The sequence below is a fragment of the Ictidomys tridecemlineatus genome, chromosome 9 (genome assembly GCF_052094955.1).
Source record: "Ictidomys tridecemlineatus isolate mIctTri1 chromosome 9, mIctTri1.hap1, whole genome shotgun sequence".
NCBI lineage: Eukaryota > Metazoa > Chordata > Mammalia > Rodentia > Sciuridae > Ictidomys > Ictidomys tridecemlineatus.
The window spans coordinates 48,685,190-48,702,842 of NC_135485.1; the positions used below are offsets into that span (position 1 = coordinate 48,685,190).

General features: G+C 36.0%; 1 protein-coding gene across 13 annotated transcripts in view; it reads right to left on the bottom strand.

Moving 5' to 3' along the window:
- Positions 1-15,810, bottom strand: part of Epha5 (EPH receptor A5) — a 333,364-nt gene extending 317,554 nt beyond the window's left edge. For 5 of the 13 annotated variants that reach the window (XM_078021341.1, XM_078021340.1, XM_040292350.2 and 2 more), the window contains exon 1: positions 14,828-15,802. In XM_078021341.1, the coding sequence (XP_077877467.1) occupies positions 14,828-15,011 (184 nt within the window). In that variant the 5' untranslated portion in view covers positions 15,012-15,802. Of the gene's footprint in view, positions 1-14,827 lie in introns of all 13 variants that reach the window. The other 8 variants (XM_005331721.5, XM_005331719.5, XM_005331718.5 and 5 more) reach the window with 4 other exon arrangements.
- Positions 15,811-17,653: the final 1,843 nt, after the last annotated feature.

A 17,653-nucleotide genomic window follows, 5' to 3' on the forward strand; every position in this document is an offset into this window, starting at 1 on the left:
GTAAAGACAAACAGAATTATCTATCTATGTTCTAAAACTACATATTCTCAGGTTCTGAAGTTATAGATTTTTTTTTAAAGAGAGTGAGAGAGGAGAGAGAGAGAGAAAGAGAGAGAGAGAGAGAGAGAGAGAGAGAGAGAGAGAGAATTTTTAATATTTATTTTTTAGTTCTCGGTGGACACAACATCTTTGTTGGTATGTGGTGCTGAGGATTGAACCCAGGCCGCACGCATGCCAGGCGAGCGCGCTACCGCTTGAGCCACATCCCCAGCCCAGTTATAGATTTTTTATAGAAATTGTTTTAATAAATTTTGATTTAATGAGTTTAGAAGGGTCCAGACACGATATCTTTAACAATGTTTTTACTTTAATTCTTATGAACACCTCTGGGTTAGGAAACTTGTTCAAAGTAAACTATAGTATACATCATCATTTGCTTTTAGCAAGATGTTTAGAAAGCTAGAAGTCAATATGATATCACACTGATCTTCCACATAGCATTGTTTTTGCACCTTAACACAGTGTGTTTTTCAAACTGAGCTCACAATGGCCTCTCAAGTTTCAAAAGAGAAGTCTCAGAATCACAAGCTAATAAAGGGAAGGAATCAGGAGGCACAGACACAGCCAGGAAAACCCAATAGCTCTCTCCTTACCTGCTTTAGGTATTGGCCTTCTACTGTTACTTCTTTTCAATGAAAGTTTCTGCTATGTGAGAAACCACTGATAATGTTATAGCCTAAGCTCTCCACAATATATAAGAACCCATCAGGTAAAAATCCGTTTCGCATATTTTGAAAATCAAGAATTTTTTTCATGACATCATTCATTCAATATTTCAAACAAAACACTATTGAAGTTATCTTCACTCAAATGCCGGATTCAGAAAAATTGTCAGTTTCCTGATGAATTGACAGGTATTTAGCAGGGAATGAGGACTACGAAGCTGAAAGTTTATGCTAAAGTTTTCTATTCAATTGTGTTAGCATTCATGATAGATATTTTCTTAATATAAGGCTTCTTTACACATCTGTTCTTATGTTAATTGATTTTCTTTTGAAGAAGATGAGCTTTATGAAACACTTGAAAGATAATATGCATAAATAAAATTCAAATGATAATGCTAAGCACATTTAGATCAATGCAATCTCTTGCAGAATGGGTACAACCATGATCTCCAGCATCATATACCCATGATTCCCAGTGTATCACATTATGTATCATATGACACAGTACAACTTGCTGAACTTTTTACAAATATAATTTCCTTCAATGTACTGGGAAAACAGTATCAATCTCAGAGTTATTGTGAGAATTAAAGCCTATGTAATAAAGATTATGAGGTAGTTATCATTTTCACCCCTCCTATCTACAGAAAGGTTCATATTGAAGAATTTTTATAGCTGAGTAATCCAACATTAACTAATCACTGGTACTGTTTATGGTATTTGCTATTTTTTTGCATCAAATAAAAATATTTTTCCCTAGAGAGAGGAATTAATTAAATACACTAACCAGAAATAAAACAAACTATAGTTTTAAAAAGAACTTTTTTCTATATATATCTGTTTTAATGCCATTCTGTTCACATAGTGGATGGTATACATATTCTGTGTTTTTTCACCTGCAATATTAATAATTCCCACCACATTGTAAATCTAAAGTGCTTCATAAAGTATGTGACAGTGAAAATAATCCAGGAAATCTAGAACAAGTGAAAGAGTAAATCCATCTACTCCCAAGAAATTTAAACCATTAAGAAACAGATGTTTTATTTTTTTTTTCTGTAGGTAAAATGAAGTCATGCTTAAAGTAGAAAAAAAAATGTTTTTTATGTTAACTGATAAAGGTTCAAGTTTAATATATTCTGTGAGAGTTTAAGAAATTAGAGGGGAAAATCAGTAATTGATTAAATTTTTTAAAGATAATGGGCACAAGATATCACTAATTGTTTTCTGGGGACATGCTAATCCCAGTAGAATTTTATTTACCTTTGGTAAATCTAAATGATTTTGGTAAATCTAAAATATAGTATTCTACTAACAGATTTCTTGATATTAACTTTCTCTGCTTGGCAAATCATACATTTCTGACCTGGCAACTTCTCAATTTATAAGAGATTTTATAAAACCAGAAATTGTGACTCTATTAGTATGGATTTAGGAAAGAAGCTATATTGGGTCCACCAGCAATATAGTAAAATAAGGTGAGGCAGTGTGGTTAAAAGTAGGGACTTTAAAGTCACTTGAAGAATTTACTTAATGCCATTCATTCATTAAGCATAAATTTTAAGTATAACATACTTCACTGATGTTCCATATGGAGAACTGATTTTTGAAGCTGGCTTTTAGTGAGTTTGCAGACAAGCAATGCTTTCTTCAAATTGATGCATTCAATAAATGAAAAAAAGATATTATACTGCCAGTTTCATTGGAATTAACTTGCCTTGGTTGACAAATCATACTATCTTTTAGTGGTGATTTTTTGTTTAAAACAAGAACTGTTTTTCTGGTTAACGTTTAATTTTTACAGGGATTTATATACAAATCAATGATCAGAAATGTAAAGATAAATATAAATACAATTGCATTTCAGTGCAATAAGTTAGACCTGGAATAAAAACAAGCACACAAACTCGGAGAAATCATCTTTCCTAGACCTAGGCAGCAAGATCAAACCATCCAGGTAAAGGAAAAAAAAAAAAGTTTCTAACTAAACTCAGAGAATCCATCCACGCTGAGAGAAGTTCCCCACCATAGGAGCCTTCCCACAGAGTGTTCAACCACAGGAGAGGTTAGCAGAAGCAAATCACTGAGAACTTTGTACTTAGGCTCAAGGAGTTTAGATTTTATCCTAAGGGCACTAGAGGACCATTGAAAGGTTTTACCCAGGGAGTAAATAAGAGCTGCTACAGCTATTGAACTGAAGTCAAGTGCTTTTCTTCTGGTATTTCCACTTACAATAAATATTAGACAGTACTCACTGACTAATGCAGAAAATTAGACCTTGCTAAATGTCAGAGTGCCAACCCACACCATTTTTTAGCACATATAATATTTAACATTTATATATTGTTAGCTATATGCCAGAACTTTTACATAGTACTTGAATAATGTGAAGTCACTTAATCTTTACAATCCTAAACTATATTTTAATAATATTCCCATTTTACAGATGAGAAAAACAGAGACTAAGAGGTTTTCTAGATAACATAAGGTTCACCTCCACAAGTTTGGCAGTGATTCTACAGTAATAAGATGTTGGTTTTTATATAATGTCTGACTTTTTATTTATTTATTTGTTTATTTTGATGGTGGTGCTGGGGATTAAACCCAGGACCTTGCACATGCAAAGCAAGCACTATAACGACTGGTTACATCTCCAGCCCCTGACATTTTAATAACTCAAACTTTCTTGTTTCAGTTCATTTAGAATAATGAATTGTTCTAATCTATCCTACAGACATTTTTATCAGATACAAATGCAATGCTGTAATTTCATAATATAAACTATGTAAAAGTAATTATAAAATGTTTACCATAACTCTGTATATAATGAAAAAACACGCAGGGTTTTGCTTTAAGGAAGAAGTTGAATACGTTTTCTGTAGTGCCCTCTCTGGTTATTAAAATTATACTTTCAGAACCCCCTTTCCTAGTGATAAGCAATAGATAGCATTGTTTGGAGGAGAGAGTTTCTTAGATGGGATTTTGTATACCAAAATCTAGACCTAGAATCTAGTCTGGGTTAGAAATTGGGAATTGAATTGTTTATATACTAAAATAACAGAGGACAAGTGAAGTAGTAAAGAATACATGCCTTGACATAGGTGTTGGAGGGGAAGGGAGGAGGTTTGGGGTTAGAAATGATGGTGGAATGTGATGGACATACTATCCAAATTACATATATGAAGACACAAATTGGTGTGAATATACTTTGTATACAACCAGAAAAAAAAGAAATAATAATAATTAAATAAACAAGCAAACAGAAAAAATAATACATGCCTTGAAATGGAAAGAAGGAAATGTATGAGAAGAGATATGGTCTGTGCTAGTGGAGGTCTAGACAACTAAGAATGGATGGGCCAAATCAGTGTCCAAGAGTAAGATAACCAGCAGTTGATCCAACTATTTAACAGAGTTATGAGTGAGCATAAGAGGAAATGCCTCCTGAACACCACATGAATTTTTGAACATACTTTTACTATACTTCTCACTGTCTGAGGAATAAACCTTTATTTCAGAGGACAAAGGTCAGAGTAGCTATGGAAGTCTGGAGGACAACAATCTGCCCTTGAAGAAGAGTTGGTAAAAGCATTACTGTAATCAGACCTCCTGGGTTTAAATGAAGGCACCATCTTTCAATTGGGCAAATTATTAAACTAGTCCCTGCCTTTCTTTCCTCATGTATAAAACACAAGGGTGATGATGATGATAATAATAGTAATAATGCTTATTTCCTAGACTCCTTTATAGGAAGATAATACGTATATAAAACAGAGCAATTTTTGGCACACAGTAAGTCAGTAATGAATATTAGCTATGACTATTACATAGAGTATGCACCTTCATGAACACACAAACCTAAACATTTTACAAGCAAATCTAAACACATTTCAAACTTCCTTATACCTGGTTACATCCACCCATATAAAAAAGATAAGTCCCCAGAGAATTAAGTTAAAACATTTCTGAAAATATAAAAACCCAATTATGTTGCTAAGTAATATTTTAAATTCAGCATATCACTAAACAGGTTAGTAAATTGTATGTTTCAAATCAAAAACAGAGGTGTCAAGTTACAGTATCAGACATTTGTTTCAAGAAACTTCTAAGAATACAATGCTCCCAACTTTTCAATTTTTTGCATTATCTTTCAGGTCATTTTAATGACTTTCTCTCTATATATGGATCATATTATAAATGCATGTGTATATGTATAATAAATTATATTATAAACATATGATATATACACATATATAACACATACATATATATTATACACATATGACACACACATATGTATGTTATATATGTCATACACATATATTATATATACATACACATATATAATACATATATTTTTGAAGGTAAAACTAATAACATACTATGCTAAGACTAAATACTTGATTATATTTCTTAATATGTTCTATGACTAATCAAAAATATGTACCACCATCTTCCTGGGGGAAAAATGAGGTTAAATGTCACATTTATAATCCATGATCTTTATACTTATGATTTCTCCTTTGTTTCCCAGTCAAATCCCAATATTCAACATTAAATAATGAGGAAAACCAACAGAAAATTAGGACAACGTCATGGGCTTGGTTTTTATCTTGTCCTGTTCTGTGCAATTCCCTTTGTGAGATTGTTTTCCCACCCCATATTCCTATTAAATATCCAATGCAAGGAAGATGATGACCTGTGACTGTAAAATCATGACTCAAATACCCCATACATAGTAGTGAAGAAAAAACAGAGGCTCACATTTTGGGGGGTATCCATGTAGTTCTAGGAATTTTACAGGGTGACCTATGTAAAATTATTATTTAATTTTTCATAGCAACTTCATAAGTGTACCTTAACATCTCACTTGAACTATGTGCAATCTGAGGTGGATAGGTCAAGACCATACACCTAAGACACTGCAGAGCTGATTTCCTCATCTGTACATCTCTTAATTCTGAGGTACTTCAGCAAGAGGCAGCCTACACTGAGGTTAATTAAAATGAAGCTACAAGGCTCTCAATGACATGGGCCATTTCCGTGCTACTAAGTGTTCATGGACCTGGGTTTCTGTTGTATTTGTAAAAATAAGATATTATTTTATTTTTTAAGAAAATTACCTCAAATAATGTAAGCTTTTACCTTTAACCCATGCAGAAAACAAAGAATTAAGATACATGAGCTATTCAGACACTTAATCAGTTTTATTTTTAGACTTCCACTTTCTTTGTACAAATTATATCCATGTAGAGCCCTACCAATTCAAAAATTGTTTTATTCCATTTGTTCTCCACAATAGTCATAAGTAGTGTTACTCTAAGTATATTACAGATAAATGAACTGGATTAAAAAATAAATGCAGAATTTAAAGTTTTAAGTGATAGAGACAAGCATTAAAAAAAAAGTGTTTGTTTTGGAATTACAAAGCCAAAGTTTTATTTGTTCTTTTGATTTTTCTATGATTCCATAGCACCTAATTTTTTTCCTACTGTGTTTCAGAGTCTTAACTCAAAACCAATGCTTCCAAATCTGCATATTCAAAGTGGTTCTTTAGTTTTATTGCTGCTGTTGTGTCCCTCCCTCCCTTAAAGAGAAATCAAATATGGTGGTTAGAGACTCAAGGTTAAGATGCTTTGGACAAAGCAGTTGTCAAGTATTCCCTACCCCAAAAGGCTGGCTGTAGACTTTTCTAGGCGGCTCATTATGCATCACTACACTGCTTAGAGTGAAACCCTTGAGTGAAATGAGAGCTCACAGTCATCTTCCTCAGGACCAGGCAATTTGTCTCACCTTTCCAGCTAATACTGGAGGGGAGGGCTTTGAGTGAAAGCTAAACTTGGCTCACAGAGCAGCTCCTGCTGGGGACTGCTGGGCTTTTCTGGTGCCAGCCAGATCTACCTGCTGAGTATGTCTTTCCATAGAAAAGACATTAACAGGCATCTTGGAACAGGAAGGTTCAGCCAGTCCAAAGTAAATTAGTGAATCTTTTAAGAGAGGCAAAGCTGACAGAGACATCTTAAACTCCTGTATTTCTGATTAAGCACAAAAAGTATGACTGAGTTGGATACTGTCTATTCTTTGCCTTTAGAGAAAAGTCCCCAATTTACTTAAAAAAAAAAAAGAATATTATCTTTTTAATGCCTGTTTGAAATCATGGTTTCCTGGGGGTGTTGGAACATATCAAGTATGGGCTCTCTACCCTCTTACACTGCTGCCTTTGTGGAGGAAGGAAAGAAGGAGAGAAAGAGATGTGACAGATGAAAATACGAGTGTGAAATTATAAGAGAAAAAAGACATTATCCATCTTTGAGTAAAAGAACAGACTGTATTTTCCCTAAACCTTCCAATAGTTAGCCTGAAACATGTTTCTGAGTAAGAACATTTCCTCACAAAGCATATGTAAAATATTTCAACCCTCAGGTTTTGGCTCTTCTTTTATTGTTGTTGTTGTGGTGGTTGTTTGTTTGTTTGGGGTTTGGGGCTTTTTTAATCACAATTATTTACTCAGAGCTGTGGGTCCAGATTATTTAGAATTGAAGACAAACTTGATGGATAGAGAAGATGACCTGGGCAATAGTCCAGAAACTAAAACATAATTAGAATTATTACAAACACTTTAATCCCAATTATTTAATTCATGGGGTGTCTAATGCCACAAGTATTTGGCATGTCTCAACAAAACAGATTAAAAAAATAGAAGAAATGTCTATTTGGGTCTTTAACCATTTATTGAAAGCTAGAGCAAAGTAAGAAGGAAAAAAAGAAGGGAGGCAGATCTCAGAAGACAGATCAGTAGAGGAAGGAGATTAAGGATGGGGGACAAGGGATGGGAAAAGGGAGGAAATAGAAAATAAATTTGACAAAATTATGTCATGTACTTCTGTGAATATACCACAATGAATTCTATCTTTACATATAACTATAAAGCAACAATTTAAAAAAATAAATGGATGAAAAACACCAAATATCTGAATCAATTTGAACTAAAGAAGCTTTTTTATTTGTTTGTTGTTCTGTTTTGTTTTTAATTAGGTTGTGGTTTGTATCTTCAGAGTCATGGTGAAACTAAAACAAAATTAGAATGTGTGTGTATGTGTATGTGTGTGTAGTATTCTCTTTATAGAAGATAAACAAATAAAAGCCAAACATTGATTTATATTTAATTTGGGATAATACTACATTGACATCCCTCTCAATCCTTTCTCCAGTCTTATGATAACCCTTCCACACACCCCAAACACATGGGCACATACACATAGCCTAGACAAGTTATCAAACTATGCTTAAGAAGTGCCTAATAGTAAAAGGCATGGACACCGAGTCACTTGGAGATACAGAGGAAAGGAGGCATGACCTGTATTTTCATTCAAAAAATTTCTATATGCTTTCTCATTGTTTAAGGAATAATTTAAATAATATTAATAAAGTAACTCATAGAATGATAAGAGACTAAAAGCTGTGGATCCTATAGGAAAAGAAGAGCTAAAAAAAAGTTCAATCATAAACAGAACTTAGCAGGCTTTCTTTAAATGTAATAGAACAAATTGTACTCTAAAGGCCAAATTCACACAATTTTTAGACGATTTGCATACAATTTTTAAATAGCAAACATTATTCTTTATGGTTTCTTTAAGTTGCTAAAGATAAAACAATCATTTCAAAAAAGTCAAACTAACATTAAATAACAGTTAATAAATGCCATCATACTAAAGCACAGTTTTTTAAATCTGTAAATCTCCAACCTATTAAATTACTGGTTCATCTATGACTTTTTACACCTAGGATTCTCAATAGGGATGCTAGATGAAATTTTTGAGATTTTATGGGGGGGGGAAGCAAAACTGTAATTTACTAAACATTTTACCAGTAATTATGAAAACTCTATGTTTCTTATAGCACATTATTAATTTAAAATTTTACACTAAAAGATTATATCTGGTAAGGATTTTTTAAGACAACAGGGAAAGAAGTTAAATGTGAATTAAAAATCTTTATTTCTCACAAAATTAACCAGTCAGAATTATGCTTTAATTCATTCATTTAAACGTTTTCTGTTATTAAAGTATGAATGTTAAATTTAAGCTATATATTTTGTTTAATGTGATAAGAATAACTGAGATGAATAAATTCTTTATATGTAAAATCTCTGATGTCAAAAGAAGGATGAAAATTCCAATCAAATGTTAGTATTCAATAATACATGTACCATTTGTAGCTTAATTTACACCATAGCTATTTTACAGTATTACTTATAGAATCAGTAAATACTACTATATTTTTTGAGAAAAAAACCTTCATTAAAATGAACTTTGTTTATGTTAATAAATGAATTATTTAAAGTGAGCTCTTATTCAAAATTTATACTTAAAATGCTTACACTTCAATCTCTCTCTCTCTCTCTCTCTCTCTCTCTCTCTCTCTCTCTCTCTCTGTCTTTATTTCTCTCTCTCTCTGGCAGAGGTCTGTACTGGGGATACTGGGGATTGAACCCATACATATTAACAAACATACACACTTATATACACACATAATAGGCAAATACTCTGTCACTTAGCTATACCCCTATCCCTGCAATTCATTTTTTCCTTGTTTAACAATTCTAAATGTACTTTATTAACTCAGTAAATTAATGTTTGGAAAATCAAAAACTATAAAGAGAAAAGTAAATGCAAAATAAAAGGAGATTCTCCTAAGTATTGATATTTTGTGATGTTTTGGAAATTTAAAATTTAAAAAAAAAACTTAAAAATAGATAAATTAGGAAAATTTGTGTTTTGAAATAAACATTTTCAATGAAAACAATAATTCATAAAAGATGCTCACAGCAAATAAATGTCAAAGTTTCCAGTTTTCTAAAAGCAATAAAGATATATAGTACTTTAAAGAATGTTCTTGTAGCACTAAAGCTATATAGTACTTTTAAATTATTATGAATACATTAGAAACTCTCCCATTATTTATTTTCTATGTTTAATTCACCTCAGTGAATAAACACATTTTTTGGTTATATTATTAATCTATGTTGAAAAATATATGAACCACTTCAATCTGTTTACAAGGCCTTTAGAATTCATCTTCCTTTTCATAATCTACCCATAATCTGTATAAATATGTACTATATTTAATTACATTAGACTGGGATAAAACATATGATAAATTCTTTAATATAAATTAACTTTCATTAAGTGTGTATATGTATAAAACAGACTAGAATAACTCCTGAGAAATTCTACCTATTCTATTGATTATATAAATTTTGAAAGAAATAGCTAAATATGTATAGACCTAGTAGACATATTGGTAGGAGCCATTTCACCCCTACTGAGATAAATATACTCACTAGACATACTTAGATCAGTAAAAATCATTCTGAGTTTAAAGGTAACAATTTACAGCTTTAACTTTCATGCTAGTTTTATAACCATAATTTAGTCTTTCTGAAAAGAAAAAGTAAAGGTAAATACTGCAATCAAATGTTAACAATTAATAAGTAAAGTCTGATATTCATACTCTGATGTGCAGTTTGATATTCAGTTAATTCTGATGCTTTATGAAAATCATTGTAAAACTATTTTAGGATTCTCAAAAATGCTGTAACAATTTCCAAATTATTAAGCACCTTCACTAACTTAAATTCAAGCTATCCACTTAAAGTATAATAATACCTGCTAATTTAAACTGAAAAGATATTGCATAAGAAGTTATAAATACTTTTTAAAGTAGTTATTTCTTCAAAAATAAACAGCATATATTTCTTCTTAATAAGAACATTAAATTTGACTCAGAAAAGGAAAAATAGCTATATTTAACTTATATACTCATGCATATTTTTGTGTATTTTTACATTCAAAGGTAGAGGGTTTTTTTTTTTTCCAAATGAGAGAAATTATTTAGCTATTCAAGCTTCAAATACATAAAATGCACTCCAAACAAAGGAGATTCAAGTGGTGGTATCAAACAGCAAAAGTATAGTGGAAAAACAAAAGCACATTCATTTTCTCATCAATGGGTAATACTAATAAAATATTTCATTACATAATTTGGGAATGCTTATCTATAAATAGCTAATGGTTTATTTTGATATTTTATGTACAGATACACACATTGTAAATGGTTACATTTTGTAGAGTGTAGTAATAATATAAAAATGGTAAATAGTGCATTTCTAAATATTAGGAAGTGAACTCTTTTCCCAGAACAACTAGATCCTATGTTAATTAGAATAAAGACTTAATAATATTTACCAGTGATAAAATTACAAGGAAATGTCCAATCAAGAAGAAATCTCCATTGTAAAATCAGGAATTGTGTACCCTCTTCTTTTTCACATGAAGAAATGAAATCCTCTTACCTGTCACCCTGGCCTCCAAGAAAGAGCTTAAAATGTCAAGACCCAGCCTCCTCCTGCCCTCCTTTTCATGGTTTATTAAGTGAAAAGCCCAAACTTTTCATGGTCCCTTCTGGTTCCAACAATCTATGATTCAAATAGGGGTAATGACTCTCTTTTCTTGTTCAGTAGTGTCCTGGTGAGGGAGTGATTTTACTGTCCTTTTTCTGTGGGGTCCTGCCGGTTTATCTAAAAGGAAATGAATTACAACAGAAGGACAAGGCCACAAAATAAAGCCATTTAGTTTTACAAATCTATTATGTCCTCCAATCTGTTTTATGGGCCTGGTCCTATTATAAACCAAGAAACAGTCTAAAACAAACTTTTCCTCCTGTCTCTTTTCAGTGAAAACATTTACAATTTTCTGATTGTCTATCAAGCAGTTCAGCCTCCCCCTTCCTTATGTGTTTCTTTTCCCAGAACACCTCCATCCCACTTTCTCGAACATACAAAACATTTGGAGACAAGAAACTGGACTTTTCAAATACAAACTGCTGACAACTGTCAGAAGCACTTTACTGGGACATTAGACTACAGCTTCAATGAATTAAGCTTGATTCACTGCGGGTGAATCATTTTCAATGCAGAGCTGTTCAGCAGTAATTGGCCAAGAATCCCTGCTGAGAAAAGCACTTGTCAAATAATGCTTGTTTACAAATATATCTCCAGACAGCAAAAAAATGGCAGTTACTGAATAAGTTCAGGGCCACCTCCAAAAATTCATAAGCATGGACTTCCCCCTTTAATTTGTTAAAATTTTCTCATTGATACACTTGGTAATAGTGTCCTGCTTGATCAATCTGAGGCAAGTCTCTTGGTAATTATGTCTCTGAACTATTCTATGATAAAAATTTTTATATTGTACAACAGATTGAAGGTTTCTTCCACTTACAGTTTATATCTGTAAAAAGATAACTGAAGATATAATTACCTAGTAAATTGCTTAGAATTTGTACTAAAGAATAGATTTTCCTTCTATTGTCTGCTAATCAACAAATTCTAAATAAATAAATTTAACATCAATCCAAGATTTTAGATACAAGTTTGGCTTTTTCTGTTCAAGCCTGCTTATTTAAATCTATTAAAGTTAAATTCTAATAATGACAGAAATACCAATTTTGAATGTAAAGTCACATTTATTTCTTTACACACACACACACACACACACTCATATACAACAGTTCTTTAAATTACTAAACATCTGTATTAGGTTGTAAGAGCAAATTATATGAGAGCAAGTTATTAATGAATTTAGGGTGTACATCAATTCTTTCTGTCCTTGTCCTTTCAAAGTTCATCCTGAAACAAAACCAAACTGAAAAACTCTAATCTGACTCACTAATTAAATGAAACAATCTGCTACAAATATTTTAATACATTTATAATAACACTAACATGGAAAACCAAAAGGGAAGACTGGATTTCATAGAAGCAAAATAAAGGTCTGAGATGATACTAAAGGAATGATGGAAAATTGGCAAAGATGGGATAAATTAGATAAGACTGATGGCAATAAAATTTTATTTCTAAGTATGTATAACATAAAATTATGTATATGTCACAAAATGTGTCCCAAACAACAGGCACAGTTTTTTCTTGTGTCCTCAGAGGACTGGAGGGTAAAGTACTGCTTAGTTTTTTTGGACCCCCTCTCCAACCCTTATCTCACTGTAGCTCAAGTTCGCTATGTGTTCTACTAGTTGGGTAAGACCATACAACCTGTGGACATGAAATCTAAAGTGAGTCAGTCTCCATTCCAGAACATTACACCAGATTAGGAAACTGGTGCTACTTTCTTGCTTCCTTTTCATTTATTTCCTTCTCCCTGTTTTTCCTCTTCCCATAATCGTAGTCCTTTATCCCACTTGATCCCATCACTCTGAGAATTCACTTCTTTCTGTTCTCTAACAGTGACTACCTGTACTCTACCTCAATTCCGCTCCTTCAACACACATAGAGTAAAAGACTTGAAATTAAAATGGAAAAAACGAAAGGGTGACTCTTTTAGGTCTAACCAGGATGCTCCTTTTCGTGGAATAAGACAGTTAAAAGGACCCATAACCCTGTTAGAATCTTTAACACTTTTAGCCCAATAAATCTAGCATAAGACGTTAGTAAAAGGTCTACAAGACTTCATAAAACACTTTTTCAACTTCATGAGGAAGGGAAAATACATATTGCTTGGCTTAATCATGGGAGATTACATATATATGTATCCATATCTATCGATGGATATATATACTCCTTTGATCATATTTAAAAAAAAAAAAAACTAAGCATAGGGTTAAGGAGGCAAAGTTCCTGGGGTGGGGGGTGAGGGTCTCGATCTGCCAAGCTCTCGCTAGGTTCTTTGGAAGCTGGCAGCAATAGGATACCAGCTCAGCGCGTTCTCCTACAGCCAAGACTGAACCCGTGCAAGTCACGAGGACACACACGACTCTCGGCTGCTGCTTCATCTTTCCGGTCCAGCTTCTTCTGCCCCAGGAGTGGAAGGAATTTCTTTAAGGTTCTGCGCGTCAGGCTTCACATCCACAGCTCCAAACCAAAACCCCAGCATTCCAAATAAGGGACAGAGTTTTCTATTTTATTTTAAAATTTATTTTATTTAGATTTTGAATTTGCGTGATGACCGATCCTGGTATCCCTGATCCGGATCAGAGATGCTCGCTGCTCTGGACACCCTCACATCCCCCATCGCGCGGAATGCTCCCTTGAGCTGAGACCCGAGCATAGTGCTGGTGTGAAAGAGGAGCTAGCCCAGCTGGAGGCGACAGGAGGGCGGAGGGCTGAGGGTGAAGAGGCTGGCACTGGGTGGGCTGAGCACTGCTCCAGGGGCATCCAGAGCGACACAAGTGTTGCTTCCGCGCCCGGCCTTACTCTCTCAGAAGAAGGCGGGGACAATCTTCTGGTCCGGAGCGCAAAAATGAGGGTAGGTAAGGAGACCTAGGCACCAGGATCTCATGCTTGCTGAAGCAAGTCTTTTTACCTCTATGAGATAAGCCGCGGTGGGTTCCAGAAGCAACTTCTAGCAGCTATACTCCTCTCTCCTTTCTGCCGCGGCATCCCACCTTCCCGCCTTCTTCTACCTTCGCTTGAGTGTGACAGTGAGACCACCCCCGAATGAAGGGCGCCCTAAAGTAGGGGTGCCTTTTGTCCTTTGCCATCCTCCTTCAAGAAATAAAAGCTCTTGCCACCCACCCCAGAATAGCATCTGGTGATGCCCTAAATAACAGCTCCCAGCAGGCACTTTCCCCCAAATCAAAAAGCAAAAGCCACCCCTACAACGTTTCCCATCATCAACATCAAATAACGGTTTCTAAAAAGCTCCACCTGTCCTGAAATTCTTGTCGTTGCTTTTCTCACTAAACGAAATGACACTTCTCCAGGCGCTCGGAGATCTAGCCGCACCCAACCTCCCAGCGCGGGTCTCAGACCCCTCTTTCCTCCTGGCTTTCAACTTCCCCGCCCCCCATCAGCCTGGGTCCACAATCAGGTTCCTCCCCGGCACTCCTCAGCTAATGTCAAACAATGCAACCAAAGACAGCGGAGAGGGAATGAAAGGCCAACGAAACCGGACGACAAATACAAAATCCACATGAGGAGAAGGATTTAGTCCGCGGCAGCCGCTTCTAAAGCTCCGTGACCGGCTCCCCCAGGCCCCGCCTCACCCCTCCACCCCAGGTGGCTGCGGCCCCCACCTCCATTTCCTTACCTTCGTTGCTGGGGCTGGCCAGGAGGGTCCGAAGCGCGGCGCACAGGAGAAGGCACGTCCAGAGTGGGGCCCTGCGAGGTGCGGAGTAGCAGCCGGCCAGAGACGCAGGGGTACGGAGGGTGTCGCCGCCGCAGCCGCCCGGGGGCCTTCGGCGTCCCGCACCCCGGGGCCGGGAGCCCCGCATCTTCTCCTACCCTCTTCTGCCGCTGTTGTCCCGCGCGCCTCAGTCCACACCTCTGTCCTCAAGGAATGGACGAGGGAGACTCGGGGCTCCTCCGCGTCCCCCGTGGGTTCCTATGCCTTCTGGCACGCGGCTCTTCTAAATGCGGGAACCACAGACCCGCGGAGACAGCTGAAGTTTGCTTCTGGTTTCTTTCGCCTTCCCCCTCAGTAGGATTCAATGAAACGCCAGCTCCGATTGCTAGAACTGTTCTTGACTGGGCTCAATCAAGGGTGCCGGGAGGGTCTTGCGTCCTGTTCCTTTGCCTCTTAAGACTTTTGAAGAATTGCGATTTTTAAATGCCACCGGAGGGGAGGGAAATGTTCCTTTTCAGTCTTCAATGCTGAAATGGACGAGGGTTAAGGAAGGCAAGTCATCTTAAGATGAAATTTCCAATAAAAAGAAAATCAGGGTGGTAAAGGATAAAGAGAGAGGAGTTGAGAAAATATGGGGTGAGGAAAAAAAAAAAAGAGGAGAGAGGCGAGCAAAGGCAAAGATCCAAAGAGTTCAAAGAGGCTGGCAGAAGGAAATAGCTGCGGGCTGAGTGCTGACGAGGGGCGGTACTGACGGCAGTGAGCGGGCAGGAGCGCGGAGCTGGGCTGCGGCGGCACGGAGCTGCTGCGGTTCCCGCTGCTCAGCGAGGAGGCGGTGTGTGCGCGGCTGCGAAGGCGAGCTTGAAACTGCACCGCCACAGCGCGCTCCTGCTGTGTCTGGAGCTCCGGCGTCTCCGCTGCCTCCCTGCTCTGCGCCTCCCACCCTCCTTCCCTCCTCCTCTTCCCAGCTCCCCCGCCCCTCTGTGCTCGCAGCCTCGCCAGTGAGAATCTACTGTAAGTGTGAGTTGCTTAGACGAAGTCACACACCCACGGAGGGAAGTAATCTGCAGGCTGCCGTGGTGAGTGTTGCCTAGCGGTCTCCGGGAAAGGCGCGTCTTCCTCTCCAGATAATTAGGGCAAAGAATCCTCCTGACAACGCCAGCGAGGACCAGAGTTCCCGGGAGGCAGAAGGGAAATCAGCCTTAGCTCAGCGTCAGCCCTTGGCGAAGCGGGTCCCTTGGTTTGGCATATTGCCTGCTGCCACTCACAGGCTTGTGGCATCAACAACCTTGTCGTCACACAGCCGCGCTTTCGCAGGCTCTGCTGGTCCGTGGCTAGTTTCTTAAACAACCATATCGCTCACTGCTATTGACCCTTCCTGTCCTTCCCATAGTTTGGCGGCTTGAAGGAGAGAATTACCGAACGTTTTCTTCAGAAGTAAATTGTAGAATATCTAAATTCTATTCAGGCTGCAGGTCTCAAGATTTCAGGGAGTTAAAGAATTTGGGAACTGAGATTTGTACTGTCAAATACTTTAAGATGTCATGATTTAATTCATTTATTTAATTAATAGAATGTTTAAGTATTTTAGAAAGTACATAATGTGCAGATATATGCAATTAATTCTAGTGATATTAGCATGGGTCAAATAATCTCAGGGGTTAATTATTTTAATTGCTTGTGTTCTCTTACATTGAGAGGTTTACAAATAACCAGGAGAAAAACAGTTTAAGACAACGTTCTGTGCTTCACCTCCGTTATGTCTCCCTTTGCTTTAATATTTTCCATCAATTTACTCATACATTCGTCGAAAGAGATACATCTGAAGGGCAATTTTAGTAAACTGGCATTTTTAAGAAAAAACTGCAAATAAAAACGCATCCACAAAAATGTGATTTTAGAATAAAGATATCTCATTTAACTTGGGGTCTAGTAACAACTGTCAAGATTGGGCTTGTATTCACACCTAATAAAGATGAACCTGTTCACCAGCTTTGACTTATCTAGACTCCTGTTTGCCTTAACAATAAATCAATCGCACTCTTTAGCTGATGACATTTGTTTTTTGATTAAATATTTGCAATGAAGATGGAAGAATAAAGCTGCAGTTATGCAATTTTGTAAAGAGGTGGAAACTCATCTTTGATTTTTTTCCCTGAAATATTTTGGCACCAGAACTCTGAAATCAGCTTCATTCTATTATAAAGTGCTTCAAATGCATGTAGCAAATTTAGAGGAATGGCAACAAATCAGTCTTTCAGTTTGGCTAAAAGCTTCACAGTGAGATGGAAAGTTTAAATGCATGTTTCTATTTGAAGACCATTCAAAATGTAAGCATCTTTCCCTACCCCATTTATAGTTGAGTTACTTAAGAATTTCTAAAGAGAATAATAAGATATCTAAAGCCTAAGAATACATAATAAAGCTAATATAAGACATAAGCTGTTTAATGTGGTTTTGAGCTAGTTGTTTTACTTCTATAGGCCTCAATATCCTCATCAATAAGATCAGGGATATAGAGAAGATGATCTTCAAGCTCTCTTCCATATTCTTTGAATTTTCTATCTTATTCCCCAGTTATTTACTATTGACTATTCGGTTATTTACTATTGACTACAAAAAAATAAAAATTTCTTCAGCTTAGAACTTTAAGCCAAAAAAGGCTTAGAGAAATTTTCTATTTTATTTTTCACTAAAATTTTAATCGCAGTGTTCCTCTAAATTACCTCATGTGTCTGAATTTTATATCTGCCCCTCCATTCTACAGAAATTCCACTCCCTAACAATTATTTA